This window comes from Osmerus eperlanus, chromosome 7, assembly GCF_963692335.1.
Source record: "Osmerus eperlanus chromosome 7, fOsmEpe2.1, whole genome shotgun sequence".
Lineage (NCBI taxonomy): Eukaryota > Metazoa > Chordata > Actinopteri > Osmeriformes > Osmeridae > Osmerus > Osmerus eperlanus.
Window position 1 is genome coordinate 16,978,695 of NC_085024.1, and position 27,509 is coordinate 17,006,203.

Sequence of the window (27,509 nt, forward strand, 5' to 3'; positions counted from 1 at the left end):
TAGTGCCTACAGCACACACATTACACTCTGACTCCACTTTCCACTGGAGTGTAATTATGCAGTGCATATTTAGGCAGTGAGGTAGATACAGGTAAGGCAGAAAAAAATCACTGAGCATCAAGCACACAACTTCCAGTGTGTTTGACAGTTTTTACTGTTCTATATGTCAATTTGTGCTTTCAGAAAGGAAATACATTTGTGCGTGCGGTTATATCAATTATTCACAAATTTCTTAGCATGCAAAGTAGACCTGTCTTGTGGGGCTGCTGCTACTTGATGTGGTTCAGTGGGTAAACTAAGGACAACTTGTGTGAGTGAATGCAGAGATCCCAGACACAGAAACAGAAATACACACGCCGTTCAATACATGTACTCACACGGGCAGATACAGATAAATGAAGATTTAAAAAAAAAATGCTGTTGTATGCACATACACAGCAGCTTTGCAATGGTTTTGCACTTATTAGTTCTGAAATGTAAACATTTTTTCAATGGTCAAGGGGAATTAGCTAAAGCTATGGTATTATCCCCAAAGAAAATAGTTCCAAGCAAATAGGTAGCAGTGTTTACAGTGTACTGTAACTATATGTGTTAATCAAGATCACTGTACTGTGATAACTACTTACTTACTATTTCTGAAGAAAGATGCATTCCCCCGGCTAGTTGTTCTGTCACTATAATCTAGCCTCTAGACAGAGTATGAGTACAAATGTTATGTTTCAGATCTCTCTGTTGTGTTCTAGTGAGTGGACAGTGCAGACTGCGGGACAGGGGATGTGAAGGAAGTATATACTCATCACAATGACCAACCAGGATAAGTGGGTCACTCTGACCCCAGCAGAATTCTCCCTGCTTCAGGAATACGCACAATGTAAGTGTAGTGTGTGTGTCCGTGTCAATGTAATGTGTTTGTTTTAGTATATACACATATTACACCCATACCCATGTGTTCTTGGCGCACCTACTTTTTTTGCACATAACTGTACTGTAGGCTTGATACTGTGGCCTGATACCCTTTCAAAAACACTGTTAAACACATACTGTATGTACTAGGCACACATGCTACAAAAGCTTAATTCCACAAATCACCCAATATACTTATGAACCAACTTTCCATACATACATGTCATCTTAATTGTCACATTTTGTTTGCACTGGTAAGCTACTTCACAGCTGATCCCTGCAGTTTCAGCTAATCCGTTTGCCTCTCACATTATATTTTCCCAAAGCTCAGAGAAAAGCTCTTTTAGTGATTGACTTGCATCACACAAATGTCTGTAGTTTGCTAATGAGGCCCCCTCATTGATTAAGCAACATAACAGCTCAACCATAACAGTCTTTATGGTGTTGTTTGTGTTTCAAATGATTCGTCACTGATGTACGGATGTTTCTGCAAGTTTGTAATACAGGCCCTTTTTTTCTTTCAGAAATTGTAAATTTCTCTTGACACGATGACTGTACAAGAAAGTAATTTAGTAGTGTATATATTTTGCATCACATTCTACTTTTGATCATAGGCCCTACATTCTGACATAGAGAAATAGTACATTATAATATTTAATTACCAATAAGGTGAACATATATCGTAAGTTCAGTATGGTACCTTTCCAGGAATAAGAGACAAATGCAGTGAAATGGTGATTTCAAGTCCTACATGGATGTAATGTTTCAACTGGATAATGTTCCAGACAGAAATAATGAATTCATGCTTTTCTTTCTGGATAACTAGAGTACAAAGCTTTGGCCATGACATTTCTGGTTAATGTGTTTGTGAATTGTGACCATATTGTTCTATTGTCACAAAGAACGTTTGAAATGTTCTGTCCTTCTGTCAGAATAGTTTAATATTTTAAGAAATTAAAAGAGAGAGAATCCAGCTGGTAAGGGTTCATGTAAATAGTTAATAGTAAAGAGTGTACCATGTTGTAAGCAGATCTACAATATTGGCAAATGGTAAAACTGACTATCCATATTGACGAGGCAGTGTTTATCTGAGTACGTATTATAGTTAAATTATATGGTAAATTAAACATGAGAATGTATGTCCTTCCAGACATGATTATTGCTAACCTTGGATAGTGTGAGAAGGATTTTGAGGGGAATAACATGGTGTGTAATGTTCTTTCTCAGACTCAACCAAGAAGCTGAAAGATGTATTGCAAGAGTTCCATGGAGATGGGGTGTTGGCAAAGTACAACCCAGAGGAGGTATGATAAAACATTTATGTTCGTAATGCTCTTAATGGTACATGAGACCTGCGCTGCAAAGGTCCCATGCGTCCTATAAGAGTACTTTTCTATCACTTCCTGGAAAGCTGTTTGATCATCCTAGGACAGATTTTTGCTGTGGTTAGAAGCAAAAACTAGAAATGCAAATGTATGTACAGTACATTGAAATATTCAGTGTCTTTTTGTAATTTTTATGCTGCGTAGAAGCAGGAAATACTAAACCAGGTAAATACCACTTCATATGACGAATATTGTAATCCAAGCCTCCCCAGATAAATGATACTTATAAGGTTTGTATGATGTGGCAGGAAATTGACTTTCAAGGCTTCAAAGTCTTCATGCAGACCTTTCTGGAGAGTGAATTGCCAGACGAGTTCTGTCAGCATCTCTTCTTATCGTTCAGTAATAAGGGACCCAAACCCAGCTCCTCCTCAGAAAAGCCCAGAGTTACTGGTAAGAGCCTTCACCTATGCATTAAAGACCTACTGTCCAGTACATGAATGTGTACCTTGCTCTCAGTTGCAGTCAAACCAAAACTTTAACTTTTACAAATACTGTAATACTGTAGAATGAACTTCCACAACTCCTTCCACTAAGTATTAGCATGGAAAGATCTCTGTCCAATGAGCATATATGTGCTCTATCCGGGGACAGTCAGCAGCAGAAAAGACATGTTGGCCTTTGGTTCCTCCCCATCTGAGCAGGGCTGAAGCTGATCAAAGGGAGCTGCACTCCTCTGAAGGTGCCTGCTCCACCCAGGCCTCTAGAGATGGTGCAGCTGAAGGACATTGTGTGTTACCTCTCACTACTGGAGGGGGGTCGGCCTGAAGACAAACTGGAATGTAAGTGGGCTGTGAAATGCCCTCTCTCACTCTCAAAGCGACTTTCTCAGTTAATCTGTCTGTTTCTGACTGTTTCTCTGTATGTACTATATCCCTCTTTCTCTTTCCGTTTATCTACGTCCCTCTGTCTCCTTTTTCTCACTCTCTTGATTTCTTCCTCCTTCTCCCCCTTTTCTCCCTCTATCTCAGTCACTTTTGAACCGTGCCCTCTACAATAATCAGCAACAAACAACCACTACTCCAAGCCAGGGCATATCCATTACTCTAGGAGTAACAGGCTGTACATTTTTCTCCAATGTCTACTTACATTGTATGTTTACTGTTGCTGCCATTACAACGTTGAAACGTTTATTTATCTCATTATTTATGTCTATTCTTTTATTCATGAGGTGGTATTAGTTAATTGTACATCAGACTTTTTAGAGTTACCATAAACGTATTTGGCTGATAAATAATTAAGTAGAGGAGTGGTTCACTAGATAGAATGTATAAATAATTGAGTGATTCTAGCCTCTGTATTAGCACATCAGTGATTTAGCATAACATTTTATTTCTCGCATAGAGAATATCACCTGCGGTTCTATCTCTCCTATCTCGCTTCCTTCCTCCCATGTCTAACTAATCCCTTGTAGTGGTAAATAGGGCCCTCTGCTGGTGTTAATAAGAACTGCATTATTCACTTTCCCAGTTTAGAGGATTAGTGCACTGTGCCTGTGATGCTGTCGGTGAGACATACACACACAGATTTGTGGAACAATAGATTAAAACTACACAGACCAACCGACACACAAAGATCCTTTGCATTATAGTATAGATCCGTATGACCCACCATCTACAGTATAAGACCATGGTAAAAATGAAATATTGACAGAGAGGAGTTTTTTGGTAATTTTTTCATAAAATTATTTCTGTATTTTATCATATTGAATTCCAGTATTTAGAAAATGTATTGTTAAATCATGAAGCACTTTTACCAATACTCTTCCTCTCACTTGCACTCAATCGACTTCCTGTGGCCAACCTGGATCACCACAAGCTCCTCAGAGCAGCCTCAGATCCCCACCAGGCAACTCCGTCCCTTCACTTTTTGCTTTTCCCAGTGGAACACACTCCTGCAGGAAACTGTCAATTAGCTCCTCATTACTGCCCTGACAAACATCAGCCTCATATGAGATCATCTACCTCCCCTTTAAAAGTCCTCAGTGATCACACCCACACCCCAGCTGGGTTGCTCACGAGCCGGACCACTACTGTGTACCCAGGGGTGGGAGTAAGGGGAACTTGACACCATGGCTAGAACGTCGCCTAATCTATAATAGGAGCCACTCATTCATATGGAAATGACTCGTAGCAGGTGTTGTTGTCACGATTCTGTTACTATTGGACTGATTGAGTACTTTTTATGTGTCACTGGTGTTTCTGTATGTGATATTCAATCACTATCCTGGTGTGTGCTGTGGGTTGCCATGGTTACAATGCTGAGGTACAGTTTACACAGAAACAAACTACACTATGCTATTTATTTTAGTTGCAAGTAGAGTATATCTGATTATTATTGTCATGAATGACAGAATATTCAACGTTGCCTCTCAAGGACAGTTGAAATAGTACACATAATAAAAATGATTTCTTTACTTTCATTCTTACAGTTATGTTCCGTCTCTATGACACAGATGGAAATGGATCTCTGGACAGCTCGGTAAGCCGTTCTCTTTTCATAAATAAATCTGATAAACACACAGCACACTAAATTGCGCACTCCTAGTAGACCCATATCAAAAGCTGAGCTTGCTTTTGAAGAGGACAAAAGTTCAGTTTACATCTGCTCTTTGGCCTGTCTGTTAAGATAATAATTGCACTCCATGACAGCAGCCTTTATAATTACACAGTCAGCCTTGGAGCTTCCGGTGTTGAAGCTGCTTTTGTTATGTATTGTAGAAGTCCCCTTATTAGAAGAAAAATCTATTATTATACTGTATGTGTTGCATGTGCCTAAACTGTAAACCATGTTGATGTCAATTATAAAGGTTTAGCACTGTAGATATTGTTTAATGATTGTTTTTTGTTTTTTTAGGAACTGGAGCATATCATCACTCAAATGATGCATGTTGCTGAGTACCTGGAATGGGATGTGACTGAATTGAAGCCGGTAAAAACTGGATTTAATTTCTCAGTTTGACCAGCCACAGTCAATCAAATGGATAAAGCATAAACCGGAACTGTTGAAAACTTAAATCAGGACACCATTACACTGACATCAATGTTAGTCTTTTTGTGATGTGTTTACAGATTTTGCAGGAGATGATGCAAGAGATTGACTATGACCACGACGGCACAGTGTCTCTAGAGGAGTGGATCCAGGGTGGCATGACAACGATTCCACTGCTTGTGCTGCTTGGCCTGGAGACAGTGGGTATCAAAGACACATCATCCAACACCATTCTCTGTGCTGTTGCTACGAACAGTGTCATGGATAGATGACCAAACACTGGAGCCACCAGTGGTCAGAATGTCCAAGACATCAGCACTTTGTAGAAGAAAGTACACAATTTTTGTTCAACAATACACAGACGTATCTTCATGGACTGTCCACTAGATGGAGCCTCGTGTTCACTCTTATGCCTGGATATGGTCACCCATGCACAGACTCATGGAACTGAGTCTAAATCAGTGGTTTTCAATCCTGGTCCTTATGCCCCCCTAGCCTGCATGTTTTAGATATTTCCCTGCTCCAACACACCTGATTCAAATGAATGGGTTGTTATCAGGCTTCTGTTGAGCTTGATAATGACCCATTTATTTGAATCAGGTGTGTTGGAGCAGGGAAATATCTAAAACATTCAGGGCAGGGGGGCCCGAGGACCAGAATTGAGAACCACTGGCCTATATCAATGACAAGCAGATGGCATCACACTTGTGATGAGTGAAATGAGTGACAAACATACTGGTAATAATGTTGACTAAATTCAAGGAAGACAAAAATGGAAGTAAATACCTTGCAAAGAATTAAGGTTTGCCATGTCAGTAATTTGACCATTTATCAGTCAGTGGTGGGTTTGTCAGTCAATAACAACATGAATTCCCTTCTCAGAATGTGAAAGACGACGGGCAGCATGTGTGGAGACTGAAGCACTTCAACAAGCCCGCCTATTGTAACCTGTGTCTGAACATGCTGATAGGCCTGGGGAAGCAGGGACTCTGTTGCTCATGTGAGCGGGGTTGGATTTTTGTATACGTTTTTATTGTCTCTGTCTGTTTATTACCTTGCCAATTTGGGATGTGATTCTCATTCATGAAATAATGTTTTTGCTGCCGTTTTTGACTTATTGTTATGATTCAATAATTGGGACAATTCCCAGTCTAAACGTGTATTTGTACTTTTCCTTTTCTTGTCCTTTTTGTAGTCTGCAAGTACACTGTTCATGAGCGTTGTGTGGCACGCGCTCCACCGACTTGTATCAAAACCTACGTCAAGTCTAAGAAAAACACAGAGGTGAGTCCAATTGGAGTGCTTACCAATCGGCACGCTTTGATCAGCGATACTTCATGGGGATTACACCAAGGGCTCCTTTTTTGTCTAATGGAACTAAACAACTCAATCGGCTTCTAAGCATTGCTAATTACAAGATTAGCCTGGTTTAAATAAAAGCCTTGATACAACAACATCATTGTTTAATGTAATTCATTTTTTTTTTTTTTTCTTTCAGTCTGCCCGTCTAAAATGTTTTCTTCTCTTACGGTGTATTTCTTTCTCACCTGTTTTCTCCCCTCCTCTCATTCGCTCCATGTGTCTCTCTCTCTCTCGCTCCACAGGTGATGCACCATTTCTGGGTGGAGGGGAACTGCCCAACAAAGTGTGACAAGTGTCACAAAACCATTAAGTGTTACCAGGGTCTAACTGGGCTACACTGTGTGTGGTGCCAAATCACGGTACGCCACTCGAAGGGGGAACCAACCATCTCATTATTTCCAACATGTTTCTTGCTGTTTATGATTTGTTTTTTACACCTTTCATTTTTGAAATCACTCTTTTTTTTCCCAATTTACACCAACAGTTATTTCTTATTTCTGTCTTGTGGTAATAGGATAAAATTTTTTGCAAATATTCAGCTTTATTGTTATAGTGTTGGTAAAGGTTATATCACATTATTCTTAATACTGTTATATAATATGATAATTAAAAAAGTATTGGTTGTTTACAAAGGGTTGGCTCTAGGGAAAGGGAGGGTGAACCAAGGTGAGCTTAGGGGCAAGTGGGATTCTGATGTGGGAGGAGTGGGTCAGTAGTAGTTTGGGGTTGGTGGGTGTATGTGGGTTATACAGTGCAGTGCTACTGTACTAGCATACATGTCAAAATAGATTACAAACTCACATGAACTAACCATGCACAAACATCTATATTTTAATTCATGCTTGGCTATAAATGTCTATTTAAAACCTCTTCCAGCTCCATAACAAGTGTGCCTCCCATGTGAAACCTGAATGTGACTGTGGGCCCCTAAAAGATCATATTCTGCCCCCCAACACAATCTGCCCTGTCATATTGGTGAGCTTACAGTCCCAAACATAGCACAACACACACTATGCTCACTCTTATGACCTTTTAAGATGTATACTGTGAAATACTCTAACCCTAACCCTATCCCTTATAGTTTACCCCCCTAAATGGTACATTTCATTTGTAGTTCTGGATTTCAATAAACCCACAATACTCTGACTGTGACCTGTGTGTAACTTTCACCCCAGGAGAGGCAGTCAACACTCAGGAAAGACTCCAGATCGAGTCAGTCAGGAAGCAGAGGGAAGATGCAGAGAGCCAACTCGGTCACAGTTGATGGCCAAGGACTACAGGTGAGGCCCAAGTGCTGTATCCCTAATCTGAAAACGTCTGTTTGTGTATGGAAGTCACATTTGTCCCACTTAATAAACTTAAAATTGGTATATTTACACTTTTATCAGAGGTTATTACGCAAAAAAGGTTGGAGAGATGCGTACAAGAATCATTCTTGGAAAGGGCTAGCAAACATCTATCAGATATGCTGTGGCAAGAAAGATCTGCCGCTATGGCGACTGCTTGTCTGCAAGTGGCTGCGAGAAATATGATAAATCATATCCCTGTCACATCCATCTCTGCCCTCTCCAGCTAACCAGTGTAATAATCAGGATTATTATTTATAATTAGAGGAAGTAATGGATCACTCCAGGCTGGACAGGGAGCTCATTAATTCATCCCATCCTGCTGGGAAAGCAGACAAGGAGAGTTAAGCGCTTCATCTGTGTCAGGGAGTGCACTGGCTAACGTTACCGTTGCTTCTGCCGAATGGCAGGAAGGGCAACTTGTACGGTCCCGGGATTAGGACTTGTTTACGCCTCACATGGAGTCCTGCCTCCAGTGCCACACTTTACCACCCAACTATTGTAGCGACTTGGAGGCTTTTCCCTATGGACTGAGACCCTGTCATATGAGACAAACTGCACTTCCAATTAGGATGGTGACAAACAACCCTTATAAATTAATCTTGGTTTGAGGACTAACCTGACTGTTGATGTCAAACATATGTTATTGGTTGTGCTAAAAAAATTATATTCAGGAATGGTATAATGTTTGTTGCTTTTGACAATGAATTATTAGAAATTAGAAATCTGTATCATATCAATAATTCCAGTTCTGTAATGTCTGTTCTCCAAATATTTTGCTTTAGATCACGACAATAGAGGGCACTCATCCTCTGCTTGTTTTTGTGAATCCAAAGAGTGGAGGGAAGCAGGGAGAAAGGTATACAACGTCTATGTTTCTGTCTTTAAACATACAATCTCTTAGCATACTATATGATGATTCTTAGAGAAAGATGTTAGTCTGGGCAAAGCTGTTACTCTGGGCAACCATCCTCCAGGTGGTCAGTTTGTGACTGGTAAGTAAAATTAACACCCTAACACTAACTTACTGCATCATGATTAGCCAGTATGGCCCTTATCGTGCCTGTCATGTGGCTGGTTGGCAGGAGATTCAGGCCCTCTTGTTTAACCCAGGGCTAATAGGGTTATTACTGAACATTTCATTCTTGTCCTTATTACTCCAGGCCTCGTTTACTTAAATTATGAGATCAAAATATGATTTGAGATAGTTGATGTAATGAAATTGAAATTAAAATGAATTAGTCTTTCTAATGGCTTCTCTTCAAGAGGACTTGCGGTATGTCCCTCCCAGCTAACCTGTCGAGAATACTAGGACACTTTGATTGGACATTAGGGCTATCCATATTAGCCTATTAGGTTACTATGACAAAATGTTTCATATATAGGATAATCATGGGCATGTTTAATGTAATTTCAATGAAGCATTTGCATTTTAAATTTATGTTCATAATCCCCTCGTCACCTCAGGATCTACAGAAAGTTCCAGTACCTTTTAAACCCAAGGCAGGTATACAACCTGGCCAAGAATGGACCTATGCCTGGGTAAGTTCTACTCTTAAGAGACCAACACAAACTGTAACAGTGCCTTAAGTGCACAAAACACACTCCAGTCATGATTCAATATTATCCTTATTATTAAGTTACCTATAGAATGAGACTGGCCGATGGAAGTGTTTACAAACACACTAATGTATTTTCCTGATGCCAGACAAGTAATAGTCAACATCTCAGGCAAGAGATGGCTTTGAAATTGGACCCTTCATTCAATCACGGACAAAATAGAGCTGTGATTAGAATGTGAGAGCAGACATAACAAACTGCAGAGGCGACAACATCATGCTCTAGTATGAACATTGTGTACGGTGTTTGTGGATTGTGAATATGATGGACGTGTGACAGACAGAGCAAAAAGGGGGCCGTGCCAAACTTAAGTGTGTTCATGCATACCAATATTATGCATCACAGCAGAGATATGGACATTGGGCTATAGACAGTTCCAGTCAGAAACTAAGAAGGTGAAGATCATTCACAGACACAAGCCCCCTGTTTTTGAATCCACCATTTAAAAAAAATACCCATGCTACCAAATTGATTAAAGAATGCCAAGACCCAACAAAGAATGACTATCAAATCCCAGTTTTACATGTTTGTGCTCTTCCCCCCAAAAATCCTCATAGATATAGTACTGTGCAAAATCATTTGCTTGTAATTATTTTATTTATTTACTTATTGTATTAATTCTTCTTTGTGTTTACTTTAAACAGTAAAAACAGTTTTTCTTGCTGATACTGTAGATTCATTTATGTAGTGTTTGAATCTCTGAAGTGGCCAATCGGACATTTCAGTCAGTTTGTACTACTACTCTGTCTTACAAAGTCTGGTGTTTTTAAATGGTTCATTTTCTGTTGATTTCTATTGATATTGTGTGTGTGGTGCTTTGTCACCTGAAAGGCCATGAAAGTACTCTACTCTTACACAGCAATGGCTAAGGACTTGTTGCACTCAGAAGAACCCAGTCTATAACTGAGAACATTCCCAATGACCTTGCCTGACTATAACCATGTTAATATTTTGTGAAGTGCCCATAATACAGGGAGCATTAACAGGGTGACCGGTCACTCTGGCCACTGCAGGCCGAGGCAGCCGCACGCACTCCTGTCAATTAGCAGCCTTGCTAACTTAATCACCGCAAATTAAGTGTTTGTTTCTTGGTATTTAAATATCCTCAAAGTTGCCTTTTATGTTTGTGGCCGTCTGTTTTGTTTCTAATACAGTTTGTGGTCCCAGTTGGAGAGTAATTGAGCGAATCATTTATCTGCCATATGAGGATTGGAGGCTTGCTCATTCAGTTAGGGGGTTGTTATTGTGAAGGAACGGAAGGAGTTGGACTTAACATAGCCCATCATGATCCAATTTGCCTCTAAACAAGCTAGTTGGATAAATGAATAATTGTCCATGTGAAATGTGTTATTTGGTGACATTACAAGGTTTTTAGCGGAACATCATTGTCTGAATATAGCACAAGATGTAGTCAAATGAGAAATGTACATGAATGGGTTGAAATGAACACACCTCTCATTATTAAACTACTCAGTGTACAGATCATCAGGTTGCAGGTTGAAATACCCTGTACATTGCTTTGGATGAAAGTGTCTGCTAAATAAATACATTAAAGTGATTGGAAATCACTTCCTTCTTACACATTACATTCTTAGAAAATGCATATACGTTTATTCCAGTTTTCTTAATCGGTCCTAATGCCATGTTACCTCTTTTGTGACAGGTTGAATTTCTTCAGAGACGTTTCAGATTTCAGGGTTTTAGCTTGTGGTGGGGATGGAACCGTGGGGTGGATTCTAGACTTCATAGGTAAGTATAGAAAGGAGCATAGTGTTATACATGCAAATAAATGACCTCTAAAAGGCAAACAATTACAATTAAAATTCAAATGCATGTCAAATAAATATCTACTGCACCTCTAACAATGATTTTCTTCATTGTGTTTTACATCTAGGAAATTATTTGTGCTACTTCAAATTACAGTACTCTATATAATTTTTGGGGAAATTTATTTTCATCAGTTCCTAAATAAACATCACTTTTGTTATTTTGGTTGGAATAGTAAACCATACTGTATGATTCGTACAGTATATAAAAACTTTGATTACATCTCAGCCTACGTATTCAGGACAGGTAAAATAGGATGATTACATGAGTTCCAAAACGACATATTAGTTATCAATTGAGAAATAGCCTGCACAGTCTATTTTGTTTTAAAGACCTGTTTCTTGTTTTGCCTTTAAAAATTGCCTCAATTTTTTATCAATCAAAACAAAAAGCAGTAATAGCCTGGACCGAATGCTTCTCCAGAAATAGGTGGTGTGACTGGACATCCATATAGACTTTTGTCTATTTTGTAGTCTTCAAAGCTGGGAAGTAGATTACTGTGTTGTTACCTAGTTGGTTTGTGGTTCGTTGTTATTGTTAGCTTCGTATTATTGAGTCTTGTTATGTTGTTGTCCTTCCATTCCAGATAAGGCTAACCTGGACAGGAGCCCCCCTGTGTGTGTACTTCCTCTTGGCACAGGGAATGACCTTGCAAGATGTCTGCGCTGGGGAGGAGGTACAGTATTTAACTTGGCAATAGTGATTGAGTCTGCTGAAGTACACTTTGTTGGAAAACTCCTACCGCAACGCAATTATTGTAATTAATGTTTTTCCCATAACACATATACAAATGCATGCATATTTTAGGCTACGAGGGTGAGAGTCTTCTGAAGATCCTGAAAGACATTGAGAACAGTTCTGAAGTGATGCTGGACCGCTGGAAGATTGATGTGACGCCCACAGACAAGGAGGAGAAGGGAGACCCTGTGCCTTACAGTATCATCAACAACTACTTCTCAATTGGAGTGGTAAGTAGGCTGGATAGTGCATCAATATTTCCAAGAACATTATTAATAATTTTCACACACCAGTAGAGAGCTAAGACCACAAATCTGTAACAACATAAACTCAAAGAACATGATCTTGAATGGCATAATAATTGTAGATCAGAGCTTTCTTTATAATATAAATTATTGAGGTTTTTATTTTAACACTGTCAGTGCAGAACTATTACTTAAAGAAATAAAATAATTAGTCTGCTTTTTGCTGTATTAGATCAAAGAAGTATAATATACATTATTGCTTTATTGGTTTGTGCTTAAACCTCTACCACTTCAAATTGAAGAACAAACCGTATTGTGTGTTTGTGCGCATTAGGGAACCTGCAAACCGAACAATAGAAACCACTGCATTGCTGACCATCTTCAACATAATGAAACAAATTACACTTTGCACATGTTAGCCATTACTGATAAATGTCAAGGGAAATATGGTAATTGACATTTTCAGGTGTTAAAAGCGTTGACATCTTCATTTTGCGAATTTTGAATGCGACAGGACAAATAAGAGATGCATGGCTTCATAAATGTTACTCAATTAAATGATGTCTACATATTTGTTATTAAGTTTAAAAACTCTGGAATCAGACACTGGTAGTAAATTGACTAATACTGTATATTAACCTCTTAATACCAATTTTACTCTACATAGACTATCTTGACAAAACCTGCCATACAATACCTTAAAGAATGTATGTATAATAAGTTAATGCAGTATGCTGGTAAAGACAATATGAAAATAAATGATTTGGCCTTGCAAATTAAAGCCCTGGGGTAGCATAATAGCTGAGAAAGTATATGGTATTGCATTGGCCTACAAAAAATAGAATTAGTACCCAACAGGCATGATGATGACAAATGAAGTTGTTTGTGAAGGATAAGGAAGATTTTGAGCTCTCAATGGAATTGAGTGTGATATGATTTTTTTCTTCATAACGGAAGAACTTAATACCACAAAGATCACAAAGCAAGTCAAGCTAATAATTAGTTCAGAGATTATGCAGATGATGTAAGATTGGTTTAGTGATTACACCCTGCTTAGTAGTAACAACCAATATCTTACTATATTGACCTGTAAGGAAAGTCTTAAAGTTGAATTTATACCAATTTGCTCCAATAGCAAGTTTACTTTACAAAGCATGAAATAGATTTAAGCATTAGTGCTTTCAATGTGAACAAAACACCTACAGTAATACATTCAGTTAACTGAATGTATTACTAAAGATAAACTTAGCACCATCTACCTTCCACTTCCTTTACACGTCTAGTGATTTACTGTACACCCAACTCTCAAAATAATCTCTTGAAAAGATGGTAATTCCTGTAAACTATTTTAAATCTACCTCCTATTCTTGCCAGCTATCCAGTTGGATTTGAATTAATGGAACCATTCCATTTGGAGGACGTTGAAGTGACGTGAAGTGTAATGATCTCAATCAGGGCTAGGGGTGAGAGACAGAACTAATCACTGAGGACCTCCTAAGATAATGCAGTCAGGCCTCTAACGACCCTGGTGCTTATGTCAAACCCATTACTCTTGACTCTCCCCCCCTAAAAGGCACACTAGGCTGTCAGAACCCACTCATAATTGGACCAAACTTTGAGCTATGAGAGGACATTACACATGTCCTGTATTAATTTGGGTGCCAGAGTTTTACAATAGTAATTATTTGAAGGCAGCCTAGATGGAGAGTGAGCCAGAGGAACATTTAGGGAGCATTATTTAGATCGAACTGTGTCCTTCTTAAGGGAGTTGCAGGCCTCTAGTAATTCAAATTCTTATAATGTTAGTTCATATACAGTCATGTCTGAACTAATTTGACATGTATTAATGTAATTATAATACATACATTTACTTCACCTCACACTGAATTCCATTTGCTTTATTGATCCCGCGGGAATTTCATGCATTCAGGTTGAGAACCTTTTATGTTGGAGGGTACTGTATTCAGTTTTGTATTTGTTGCAATTTGTACTGGCGCAGTCGTTCATGTTTGCCAAGTTTGACATCAAGTAGAGACCTTCGCCAAAGGAGAGGCAACCCTTTCTTGCCTTCCTTCTTGTGTTTTTAGTTATTGTGTTGTTTGTTTAAAAAATCAAGTTACAATCACTCAGATATATCTTCCTCACCTTTATCCTCCTCACCTATCATCTCACCTTTCTGGCTAGCGTTGAAGAGAGAAGGTGAGTCTGCAGGGATCTTGGAAATTCCTTTGGTCTCTATCTAACAGGGTCTTGAAAGACATGAAGAGAAAGTCCATTGATTTTTTTTTTTTTGCCTTTTCCTAAATGTTGTAGAGTGCTAGCAGGGGGTCCTCCCTATGGCTGGTATTTCAAAAGTGCTACTCAAGACGGAGTGGGTCAAAACAGATTGACGAAGTGGAGAGGAACAAACTGAAAAAGTTTCCTAACTTTTCTTCCCTCTTATTTGTCATTTTGGGATTTTGTCTATCTTTTCACAACATTTCTGACTACAAACGATTTTTATGAAATTGAAGCGAGCAAGATTGTATTATACACCTTCAAAATCATTGGAAACTCGTACTACATACAATACTGACAAGATCTCTCAAAAATATCATTTCCACAACTCCCTGATGAATCTAACATTCAACCAGCACACTGTAGCATCAAGCATCTGTGGGTCATAGAGTAAGAGATAGAGAATAAGAGTGAGAGGAAACAAGTTGGTTGCCAGGGGAGCCGACAGGATTCTGTATGTTTGTTGGGAGCTGTGATTACTCGCTATGAGTGTTTAATTAATTAGCTTGTGTGGAGCCTGTGTGCTGCTTACAGGTTCTCTGTCAATAACCCATCCCTGGCTAGATACCTCCTTCACCTTCCGCTTGGCCAATAATTCAAAAACACCCCTCAATGTGGTTAAATATGTAAATATGTACAGAGAATATGTGCTATTTTGGTGCAATGAGAATGTTGTGTTTTGGTAGGTAAAAGGTTGACTGTAATTGTGAGGGTTAAAGTTCAATTTATTGTTTTTGTTATTACTTTGAATGGTTCTAAGTCACATCTGTTTAATTAATCAATGTTTTTCTTTCAATTTTTAGGATGCCTCTATCGCGCATCGATTCCACATCATGAGAGAAAAACACCCCGAACGGTTCAACAGCAGGTACACAGCGATACTATTTTGTTAACCAGCCCTTTCCAGAAGTGAATGTCATCTTCTCCGTGTGTTGACTGCGTATGTGTACCTGTGAATTTGGCATCTTGAGCCGGGGTACCACACTGTAAGTGTATAGTGGTAGAAAAGGTACACTGAATTATTTATTTTAGTGCTGTGTGTCATACTTTAGGATAGTCTCACTTGAATAACATTGTCTACTGAACATTTCAGTGACAGTACATGCAGGTTTATGCAGCTCTTACAGGGAGAGAATGTAGATTCTCGGATTTGGCATTTACACTATTGTAACTTAACGCAAACATTCAAATATTGTAATTTCACCATAGTCAGTGTAAAATGATTCCAAATGACTTTGTCACCTCTAATCCTCAGAGGTCCATACAAGGTAGTGATAATGTATGCAGCTTTAAATTGTAACAGTGCATGCAAGATTCAACAGCTAAATTCCACACTCTTTCTGAAAAAAGGCAGAAAGTTGTGAAATGGCCAATAGCCCAATTCTTAGACTTTCAGAATGGAACATAAAGGATTTCCCTACAAACCAAGTTTGTCCTACGACATGTTAAAGGACAGTACTGTAGTCCACAGCAATAAGGTAAACAACTCCACTGTACAATTCATGAAATATCTGCAAGATGATTACTTGCCAGTGTGTTTATGGCAGATTTGACAAACTAGCATCTGTGATTACCTAGAAGAGATGTGTTCACCTTTGAAGAAGAACAAATGTGGCATCTAAGTTTCTATCAATATTTAACATCCCAATATGTCTTCACTAGTGGTGGGGAGTAATTGTCTGTGTAATTGAATTTGCTTGGGTAGTTTGACATTATGTATCTGCCAGAGTGATGACACACAGTCTCCTAATAATCCCATTTGTACTCATTATCATATTTTACTCTGACCTTAGTTCAACATTAAGCCTACCATTATCCTGTGGCTCACGGTCATGATGGATTTACTGTTAGTGTGTGAGTGGTGGCATAGGACAAACAGAAAAACAGAAACACATAGTGTTTCATAGGTCAATTTTGACCTTGATTTAAATCTGATCTTGAACTGATTCTGTTTTGCTTCAGATGTGAACACAAGGGACACATACAACGCATAGCTTGCAGTGCACATGTATACAAATACAACACATATTGTTTTAAACTATTATAAGCCTTAGTGAGAAAATAGAGATATTTTAAGAAAATTATACCATCTGTTATTTGAATTCAATGAATAATTTACAGCATGGAATGGGTTTAGGATCTCTCTATTACACACTATCCTTGCCAGTTGAATAATGCATGATTATAGTTTTTCAAGGTGTCGTAGATTTGTTGGATTTGTCCAAGGGGCTCTTGTCAGTGGGACAGGGTTCTGTTGTAGGTATAGTGAAAAGAGTACTTGGAAAGTATTTTTATTAAATCTACTGTTGAGGCCATAACCGCCCAGCTTAGACAGAGCATGGCCAAACACCTATTCAGAAAAAGTAGACATTCAAGGGTGTAGAAAGTATTAGCAGGCAGGTTATGGCAAGAAGAGGCACGTGTTCCCATTCCCTCTGCCACACATCAGCCCAACAACACATGGCCATACTTCCTTATCCGTTGCTTCTACTTCCATTCATCAGACAGGATCAATTACAATTTGTCAACGAGTTGACCTTAAAAGAGATGTAAATATTTGATCAGCTATAATTACCAACATAACAATAGCACATTTCTTTCTTAATTATGAAGGCAGAGGATTTTGTTGATGAAATGCCCGGGCTGTGCTCCCACTCTGTATTTACACCTTGGGGTGATTACCAGAGAGAAGGTGTGAAGATTTGACACTCGGCAGATAGATTCATTTACTACTGCTGCTGGACCTGGAGGTGATAATGAGGTTGAGGATTAAGAGTAGACAATCAGTCGGCCCGTGACGATGACTACGCCACCTCCTCCTTCCCCCTCTTGTTAAAATACACTGTTCCCCTTTTTTCTTTTCCTTTTTACTGATCTCCCATGTAATTACACACTAATCTCTGCCCCGGAGAGAGGGGGAGGGAAGAGATATGAGGAGAGCCAAAATGTCTTCTTTATTTCGTTTTTATTTAGTTTGAACTCAACACACTAACTCTAATGTATTTTTTTAACCAATTGACATGAGCAGCATTGATGGCTAACAGCTAATCCGATGCTGGTCTAAGGCCTATGTCTGTAGTGATCACCACGCTATTACAACGTCACACTCCCCAGTGCCTTCGCAGTCTCTAGCCGTGCTGTGTAACCACTCCACTGAGCTAACCTTTCCTGGAGGCAGAGGGAAGCCCAGGCATGGAGGGCTCTTTAGCATAATGAGTGTGTTCATCAAAGCCCATCCACGTATGCTGGGCCCACTGGATCTTCTCCCACACTGACACACAAACTCCCACACCCATTCCCCACGGGACACCTGTGGACATAGGCAGGGGATGCCCTCGGACCTCATTTGAGGATGAAATCGTTTGTCTGACTGGGATGTCATCTATAATTAATGACCACTTGTGAGTGTAATTTAGAGAGATCTCACCTGTGGCCCTGTCCCCAACTCAGTGTGAAAATAGACACGCACACACACATGCACACACGCACACACGCACAGCCATTAAAAGCATACACTTTCTCTAGATAACTCCATGCCCTGTGATTTCCCATGTTTTTCGTACCCCTCGCCATAGAGTCCAGCTCCACATTGAGGCCCCATACCCTCCTGTAGCATCCCCCAGCTCCTGGTGGGTCTCCCAGCCTCTGCCGGGCCTCTGCCGGGCCTCTGGCTCCTGCAGAGTCACCAGCTGCTGCTAGTGCCGCCTCTCCTCCCCCCAACACACCTTCACAGTATTCTCCTGTGCATGATGGTAGGAAGACACCATTTCCCTTCTTTTGTTTCAAGGTAACAACAGGGCAAGTAGTGATTGTTGGGATTAATAAATCCACTTATTGTACACTGTCCTTTATGTATTTTCTTAAACAAAGGTGAGATTATTAAAAAAAACACAGGCCAATTTCTAAGTCAATTCTGCCAGCCAGAGTTGGAGCCTTCCGGGCAATGTGATCTAAAACAAACAGCATGGATGCGTGCGCAAAGACTTGGTTATGTCAATGCAATATTTATCACCTCTGATAAAGAAGAAATTAGTGTGAAAATAAGGTCATAGATCATTTCAGGTTAGATTAAGTGTCAGTGCCAAAAAAATCAATAGCACAGTGCTTTTTCCTTAGTATGGACAGTCGAAAGAGCATTACAATGTGTTGTTGCCTCTGGACAACTATGCTACAGTGAAGCTTGTTTGCCTCAGACACCCCTTAATATTTTGACAAGACAGTTGGTGATAGAGTAGATGAGCTGACTTATGAGGCTGTTGTGAAGCTGAGCATTATAGGTTCTAGTGGATGCTTTAGCAGTTGGTGGACATGATATATTGTTTTCTTTAGACTCTTGTACTGTAACAACTGAGTCTCCTGTATTCACTACAGTGCATATGATTTGCAAAGACTTACTTTTGGTAAAATTGTGATTGATGTTTTGTGGCCTGTGGATCACTTGTTATACTATTTAGGCCCAATCCTTTTTACTTTCTATTTGACCAAATACAATATTACGCCAGAGAGTATACATTGTGTCTTATATTCATATGGATAGGGACTTGAAATGTACCTCTGCCTTTAAACATTTACTTTATATTTACATTTATGGTCCCAACCTACTTAAATAACAACATGTCTAGATGATCTTGGTCTTCTAGTGCCTTCACATTGATCTTCAGTCAGTTTAGCCAGCAAGTGCATCATGGTATGCTGGAGATTCCCACTCTGACAGTGTGTCTGTTCAATGAGTCTCTTGATGAGCTCTCCTTGGCAGATAAAAGATAGGAATCCAATCCAGCCAATGCAATGTTCTAATTACCTAATGAACAGGGACATGAGGACGTGATTTGTTGCGATGATACTCTTGTTAGGTTAAGTGGAAGGAATCGACAGGACAGTCAGATGTTTAGTCTTATCTGCCCCCACATTTAACTGCACTTAATAGCTGAAGACTTTAAGAGTGCCGTGTTTTGTACATATACTGTATATTCCACAGTAAGAGAGTGAACCTAATGTGTACTGTATATTGTACATGTAGCTGCTTTTATTAAGTTGCAAAGATGCCATGTTGTTCAGGTGATGAGCAGTGTATTGCCAGTGTTGCATCTTCCCCTGTAAATGTGCATATACTTCACTTAAGATTAGAAGAACTGTTGTAAGTAACAAAACAAGACACTTTCACATGAGACTCATCTGTATATTGTAATCTCTGATCTAAGAAAGCTTTGCAACTTTAGCTGTGGTCATTCTTTTTTTTTCTTCCTCAAACCTTTTGAAATACCCCTTTAATTTGCAAGTTAGCGATGTTTACCTAGTATGTATTTGTATTTTGTTGGGCAGAGGTGACAGTGTAGTACTTCTTGGCCTTGGATGTGTTGCTATTGAGTCTCCAAATTGATGATTAGACTTGTGTTTTTAGCTTGGGGCAGCTGTTGGAAGTCATGTTGGAGGAGATGAGGATTTGTTGTGGTTTAGGGCTTCTCAACATGGCCCCGTTGGCCCAGCCCCCCTTCCTTCTCTACTGCATTACTGTACCTATTGACCATGCTGCACATTATAAATCATTGTGGGCTCAAGACTGTCCAGCATGTGGCTAATGAAAGCTAATTTATAAAGTTGCTAAATGGCCCTGACAAAAGTCCTAATGAGGAAATCAATAATTCAGTGATTGTTTCTCTGCTTATACTAATACATCCTGCTTGTAGCACTTTGATTCCATCTAAGAAAAGGCAATTTTTATATTGTATTCAGTTCTGTATGTCAGCACTGTTGCCATTTCCCCCCCTCTGAAAGTCAGTGATTAATGTCCTGTTGTAGGTACCAGAATAGTCCTGGCTATGAAGATCATTTTTTTATATTTACAGTATGGCTGTATGTTTACTATATTGTACACATTCATAGATGAACTCATACAGTATAATGTGATGGGACTTAAGATGTCTTGAAATTAAAATGTTTTATACAAGCATCTTAGAGAAGCATTCAGTCAACCTGATTAGCAGCATATTAATTGACTTACGAAGAATATTCAGTACTCCTCCTTCAAAGGCACTGGTCCCATCTGTTTCATTTGAGGACACTTGAAAGGGGTTTGGAACAGTTTCCTTGCACATGTTGACAGATATCATCTTCCATCATATAATTTGCCCTCAAAGGGGAAGAGGAGAAAGTTATTATGGGTCCTTCAAGGCTCACTAAAGCAGGGCAGAGGGCACAAAGTTGAGACAGGTAATATTGGCTGGCTAAATTGTAGTTACCAGACCATCTAAAAATATTGATTTACCTTGTGGCTAGGTTTAGACCTGCTGAATTCCTGTATATATATATATATATTCATTATGCTGTTTTCTCCATGTACCATGTTTTTCTAACCTGTGGCAATTGTAATGAATTCAGAAATGTACGATTTATTATTTCTTACTAGATAGAGTTTGGATGTGTATCTCATGTAGAATCTACTGTGCATGCAATGAAAATGACAGTAGAGTCAGTAGAGATGATTATAATGGTTATCTGTGGTTAAAGGTATCTTCATGTTGGGGACAGATGGTGACTCACCCTAGCAAGGTCATTGATCATCAGGCTTAGCTATAGGAGTGTATGCTTTAGGAAACCTGGGGAAATAACCCCAGTCCTCAGTTAATTGAAGGGGCAGTTAGATTACCCCCATATGCCCCTCACTGTGTCATAATTGTAGGCATGCAGTACTGTATGGTGGGTACCCACTTCGAGGCCCATGTGCTCATGTGTCAGCTCACCTAATCATCTTAATGTTTGCCTTTGGCCTTGAGAATCTGTGAGGCATCATGATTAATTAATTGGACTTTTTTCATTTTATAAGATTAATGACTGAGCATGAATTCTGTGCAATTATGCTGCAAAGTCATGAAATACCAGCAATATGATTACATTTCAATAGACTATGCAGGGCTTTTGACATTATGGGTGTTGTTTGTTGTATGTCAAAAAGGCTATAATCACTTTAATGTAAAATACCTTTTACTAGACAGTCGGACATACATGCCTCAAAACAAGTACAGGCTCAGTGTTGTTTTTTAGTCTAGAATGACCAAACAAAAGACGGGCCTATGGGGAAAGTGAGATACAGTAGGAATGGAGAGAGCACTCTTAAGTACTTTTAGTATGACTGTATGGCTGTGGAATTTGATGTGGTGAGAGACAGTTCTGTATGTTTCCTCCCAGTCCCTTTACAATTCTTGTCTTGTTTTTCAGAACAAAGAATAAACTGTGGTACTTTGAGTTTGGCACTTCTGAGACATTCTCAGCCACGTGTAAGAAGCTTCATGACTTTCTGGAGATTGAGGTAAATCAAACTGCTTGTTTTCTATTTTGGTGCAGCAGGACTACGGTACCATTTGACTAACATTAGCGGAGTATTTATGGATCGTTTATTTGTAATAGATGTACAGTAATCATGCAGTGAAGCGATTTCCAGATTATTGACTTGCAACATATACCCTTTAAAATCCACAAAGGGATAGATAATCCTGTATTACAGTAGCTAAATATATAGGTATGAAACCCTGCAGTAGTGCCTCTAATCGAGTGCACACCATTTAAAGACTCAGGGCAGTCACCTTCTGATCCAGAAAAAGCCTTCATTTGAACAAATCTCACTTTATTGAAGTGTTGACAAGAAGATTCACCCTCCCTCTCGCACAAGCACAACCCCAGCCCAACACAAATGTAATTATCCCTGCACGACCCTGCTGTGTGTGATATTGAGTGATAATGAAGGGGGTGTCTGTCTGATCCATCTCTGCCTCCTTAGAGCTGTCCACACAGTGTAGAGGTCTTCATTAATTAACATTTGAGGGGTACTTACAATAGGGTAAGTGTAGTGTGCACTATGAGTATGGACAGAGGAAATATCTGGTGGAAAGGTCTAAGGGGTCGCAGAGTATGACAGGTCCCCCATCTGCTGGACATCTCCAGCCTGTCAAAGATCAAATGGATTTGACATCGGCAGTGAATCAAACTGAGCGAGTGTTGTCAGATAACTGAAACATACGAACAAGGCTTTATGGCTTTGTACTTAAATTGCTGGCGTTTCACAGTCATGTTTGAAACCTAAATAAAAAGTTCTCAAGGTCTTATTATTGCAAATGATTTTTCTTTCTCTCTTGCAAATGATTTCTCTTTTTGATCTCTCCTTTTTTCAACCTGTTCCGGGTTTGTGTTATTTTTGAAGTGTGATGGCTTAACTCTGGACTTAAGCAGTATCTCTCTGGAGGGTATTGCCATCCTCAACATTCCAAGTATGCACGGTGGCTCCAACCTGTGGGGGGAGAGCAGGAAGAGAAGGGGGAACCGTAAAGCAGGGAAGAAGACACCCGAAAGGAGGATGACATTGGTGGACCCCAAGGAGCTCATGTTTGCAATTCAAGGTAGGTGTATATATATTACTGTATAGGTATACTGTATTAGGTATATATATTATCTACCATTAGGAGTCGATGTTAACCAAACATTCATAAAGCAGAACGTGTCCTTGTTCATTTTAGCTACAGTATGCCTAACTTTAGGCCAAACTTTTCCAAGCTACAGTACAGTATTAATATTTCACTAGTGACACCTTAAATCATGGCAGACAAGTTGATATTGTTGGGGATGAAGGGCTACGGTTTAATGTCACTGTTTGGGACTGTCACTTGGCTGGTAATGACATGTAGGCAGTGTAGTATGCTTGGCTAATAGGAGCAGACGGAGGGGTCTCAAGCTGTCACCCACCCCTGAATCCATTTATGTCCAAAAGGAGACCCATCAATGGTAACCTGTAAAATAGAGTTGTGTTAGTTAACTGTCCTGGGAAGAGCTGACATGCTGATACAGTAAAAGGTTGTTACTCTGTAGATAATTTCAAATTATCTCACTTGTAAATGCTTTATAAAACCTTTGATTGTGTAAGCTTGAGTTTTAACAATGGGTGATTCGATATATTGAAGCAATTAAACATGAGAGGGTGTGGTATATCACAAATATACAATGGGTCGTGCTGCATCGCCCCTCAAGTGGTTTATTGCTTTGAAACAATGGTTACATCACCGTTTATTCTGTTTAAATTAAACAAACAATTTATATTTCAGTGTGTTTTACACTGCTTTTTATTTTTGGAGTTTAATAACAAGCAATGTCATTTTTATTATTATTATGTTTATAAAACAGTTGATATAATACTATAGCTATTGATAAATCATGTAATATCTGCTGTCTTATCAGATCAAAGTATCGTATTTTGAATTTTAGGAGCGCTATTAATAACATCCTTTGATTCATCATCTTAAGTACAAACCAATGTGCTTCCCAGATTCATTATCCTAAGTCCTGCTTCAACAGTGGCACATCCAAGATCACCCTCTTGGCTCTGTGATTTCAGTCAATATGAATCAAGCACTGATGAATGCATTCTTTGAGATTCTGATTTTTTTCTAAAGATCCCACCCCATCATCTTTTTTTCTGAATCATCAAGAAAACTGTGAGTACCTAAATCCTGCACTGGGGTGGATACTGTACAGTGTGCCACTAATGTTCAACGATTTTTTTCTCTTAGTTTGAAATCATAGACCAACAGTGGGGTACTAGATGATCAATTCATACACAACCTCACTACCCCACTACCAATCCTGTCCATTATTCCTCAAGGAAAGATCAATCAATTTGGTGTCATGGATTAGAAAAAAAGTGAATCTGCAGTCTGTACCTGGGAAGGCACTTACAGTAAGTGGTGACTTAGTGAGGGTGAGGGTGAGTGCCGCATGCCCTTGCTAAAGGTGTGCTCAAGGTGAGTGCCCTAACTTGTCAGATCAGAGAATTGAGTAGTACAGTTCTTCTATAAATATCGGAGTGCATTAGCGTTAGGGTGGGTTGGTGAACATTGTATTTCCCAAGCACAGCCAGGCGAACTGCAGAGAACGAAACATGTATCAAACTGGGTGGTGGGGTGGGTGGTGCGGAGGGAGAAAACTCTGACCTTTCTGGAACTGTTAAATTGTCCTGCTGGTGACGCCAGGAGACAAGCCCCTCAGGTGGAAGGGAATGGCTGCAGGGTGAATTATTTAGAATGAGATGAGGGCGGAGGGAAAGGGGAGGATGGGGGTGGGATGTTAGGCAGTGGGGGCAATTGGAAATGGAGGGTGTGGCAACTTAGAGGTGGAGGATTACATCTCCTCGTCCCATCGCTCTTGCTCGCTCGTACATAGAAATACTGCACGCCCAAAGACTTTCTCTTACTGTCACTCACTCACTCTGTCTCTTTCTCTTCCCCACCCCATCCCCTTTCTCACTCTGTCTCTCTCTCTCTCACACACACACACACACACACACACACACACACACACACACACACACACACACACACACACACACACACACACACACACACACACTCCCTTTTCAGCTAGTGTTTGCATTGTTCACCAGCTCCAGCTCTGTCACTCTGCATGTGTCAATGCAGTAACTGTGCTGGACAAGTGACAATGACAAGGACACTCGGCTAATAGTGCACACCTGACAACACTATTATCAAGCTCAGCCTGATTAATACAAGACCAAGACAGTATATAACACTCATATTTTTGCTAAATGTATCGTTAGCCGTAGGGCAATAAATTACATTCTACTTGATTGTAAAAAAAAAAGCTTCTAAAAGCTTCTAATCTACGTTAATACAATAAAAGTGTCAATCTGAATAATATACATCTGTATTCAGGATAGAAATGCTTTGCAACCACTTTTCTGGTCTTAGATGGGTCTTCCCTGACCTTGTTGCGTAGGGCGGCATAGGATTCCCACAGTAAGCATTTACATTGCAATTCAAGTAGCCCTGGGCAACCAGGAATACACACACGTTTATCCATCACCGTGGTGATGCTGTCCATCATACATGCCAGCCCGGGGCTGTTTGAGCCAGTAGCACTAACGTGAGAAGGCATGCTGGGAGTGGAGCTTTAAAGCCTTGTGTCAGGGGGTTACCACACGCATACATATACACAGACATACACACACTGATGATTTTACACACACAAACATACACACACACACACAAGCACTTATTCTGTGACTCTAGCAACAACTGCAGTCTTAGAGATGGAGATACATAGCTATAGTCATAGCTGTGGTGACAGAGGCAACACTTCCCTTCAATTGTTACAGAAGTTATAAACATTTAAAATGTATAAGTGGAAATAAGTCTTTCTTTTTTCAGAAATAAACAGGGCCATGGACAGATACTGTATGCGAAGAAATTAACAAAAATATATTTTGGTAAAAAGATTTGTGTGGATTTGTTTTTCAGTAGCAGTAAAATAAACTACTCAAACTACCCATTTTATGTTTCAATAAAAAAAACAGGCCTTGAACTTTTATTGAAATTCTATTTTAACATAATTTTTCATAATCCCGTAGATAAAGTTAGATCCACATCTTCAACTTCAAAGCATTGGTTGATAATATAAATGGTTTTCCAACACTGCAAAGCCTTTTCAATGTTAAATGTCTAGCTAGAAAGGTGCCACATTTTTGGCTTACTAAAAACTCCTGAATCTCCCTCTGGTTCTACATACTCGGAATTTCTGCAATGTTGAGTTAACCATGTCCAAACCGTCTGTTAGTCAGTTGTTTGAAGAAATCACTGACCAAAGACCCAATATAAACACAACAGCAGTTTAGTCCATACCCACCAAGTTCCTAAAAATGTCTAATTTAGTGTCTCTGTACTCCCAACAGTTCTGCAGGAGATCCTTAATTTGCAGAGGGGCGATAGTTGTAGAGTAGGAGGAATTACAGGCCCGGGGAAACAGATGGGCCCAGCGCGACACTGGGCTTCCAGCAGGGGCAAAATCAATGCTCATAACTTCAAAACAGAACAGAAATTAATAATTATAGCAACACAAGATTGCTTTGCATTGCCGGTGCAATCTAATTAATAGGTGTTTTGTTTGTGGCTTGTTGTTGTTCTTGTTGGTTGTTTTTACCCTTTTAAGACTGAACCTTCAAGGTTTTAAAAGCGGTAGGAACTTCTCAGTTGTAAACTTTTAATCATTTATTTTTTATTTTAGATCAATCCATCAAGTTAAGAACTGAATACAGATTCATAGATTAGATTTTGCCTGTCAAAAATGTAAACATTTAAGGTACATTTCTGTATGTGTAGATCCTTCTGACCAGCTCCTGGAGGTAGTGGGTCTGGAAGGGGCCATGGAGATGGGACAGATATACACAGGCCTGAAGAGTGCTGGGAGACGCCTGGCCCAGTGCTCCTCTGTCACCATCAGGTCAGATTATTAAAGGAGCATTGACCATTACTTCAAACTACTTTTCACATTCCCCCAAAGTCTGTTTTAAGTAAATGGCTGTTACAATTGTAATACTTTGATAACTAAGTTTCTAAGAGTTTTCTATTTAATCTATACATGTTCTGTGTTTGATACAGAACTAGCAAATCCCTCCCTATGCAGATTGATGGTGAGCCCTGGATGCAGACTCCCTGTACTGTAAGTAAGAAAACTATACAATTGTACTCATTAACATGTTTGTAATTGTTGACAGAAGTTTCTAGTTCTAACAAATAATAACACAGCTGACTTTTAATTTGCTCACCTTGTGCCTCAAAGTACTCCCTACGAAAGTGTACAAGTGTTTGTTCTCTTTTCCATTTTGAAATCACTCAATTTGCGTTGAGTTCATGTTGTGTTTGGATTTAATTACAACGATAGTCCTCCGACAGCATTTAAGATGAAGTGGAGGCATAATTTACATATGGGTCTTTCAGATGGAGTTGAAGAATTGAGTGCATGACAAAACAAGTAGTTGA

General features: G+C 39.4%; 1 protein-coding gene across 3 annotated transcripts in view; it reads left to right on the top strand.

The window, feature by feature from the left end:
• Window positions 1–27,509, top strand: part of dgkb (diacylglycerol kinase, beta) — a 31,837-nt gene that overhangs the window by 946 nt on the left and 3,382 nt on the right. Inside the window, exons 2-24 of one of the 3 annotated variants that reach the window (XM_062465324.1) lie at window positions 744–871; window positions 2,131–2,207; window positions 2,433–2,453; window positions 2,537–2,681; window positions 2,933–3,070; window positions 4,720–4,769; window positions 5,145–5,219; window positions 5,360–5,479; window positions 6,162–6,279; window positions 6,475–6,563; window positions 6,884–7,000; window positions 7,518–7,616; window positions 7,817–7,921; window positions 8,773–8,846; window positions 9,455–9,529; window positions 11,271–11,356; window positions 12,021–12,110; window positions 12,242–12,402; window positions 15,498–15,562; window positions 21,910–22,000; window positions 22,889–23,084; window positions 26,850–26,970; window positions 27,129–27,189. In XM_062465324.1, the coding sequence (XP_062321308.1) occupies window positions 802–871; window positions 2,131–2,207; window positions 2,433–2,453; window positions 2,537–2,681; window positions 2,933–3,070; window positions 4,720–4,769; window positions 5,145–5,219; window positions 5,360–5,479; window positions 6,162–6,279; window positions 6,475–6,563; window positions 6,884–7,000; window positions 7,518–7,616; window positions 7,817–7,921; window positions 8,773–8,846; window positions 9,455–9,529; window positions 11,271–11,356; window positions 12,021–12,110; window positions 12,242–12,402; window positions 15,498–15,562; window positions 21,910–22,000; window positions 22,889–23,084; window positions 26,850–26,970; window positions 27,129–27,189 (2,244 nt within the window). In that variant the 5' untranslated portion in view covers window positions 744–801. Of the gene's footprint in view, window positions 1–743; window positions 872–2,130; window positions 2,208–2,432; window positions 2,454–2,536; window positions 2,682–2,932; window positions 3,071–4,719; window positions 4,770–5,144; window positions 5,220–5,359; window positions 5,480–5,933; window positions 6,082–6,161; window positions 6,280–6,474; window positions 6,564–6,883; window positions 7,001–7,517; window positions 7,617–7,816; window positions 7,922–8,772; window positions 8,847–9,454; window positions 9,530–11,270; window positions 11,357–12,020; window positions 12,111–12,241; window positions 12,403–15,497; window positions 15,563–21,909; window positions 22,001–22,888; window positions 23,085–26,849; window positions 26,971–27,128; window positions 27,190–27,509 lie in introns of those variants that run through there. The other 2 variants (XM_062465326.1, XM_062465327.1) reach the window with 2 other exon arrangements.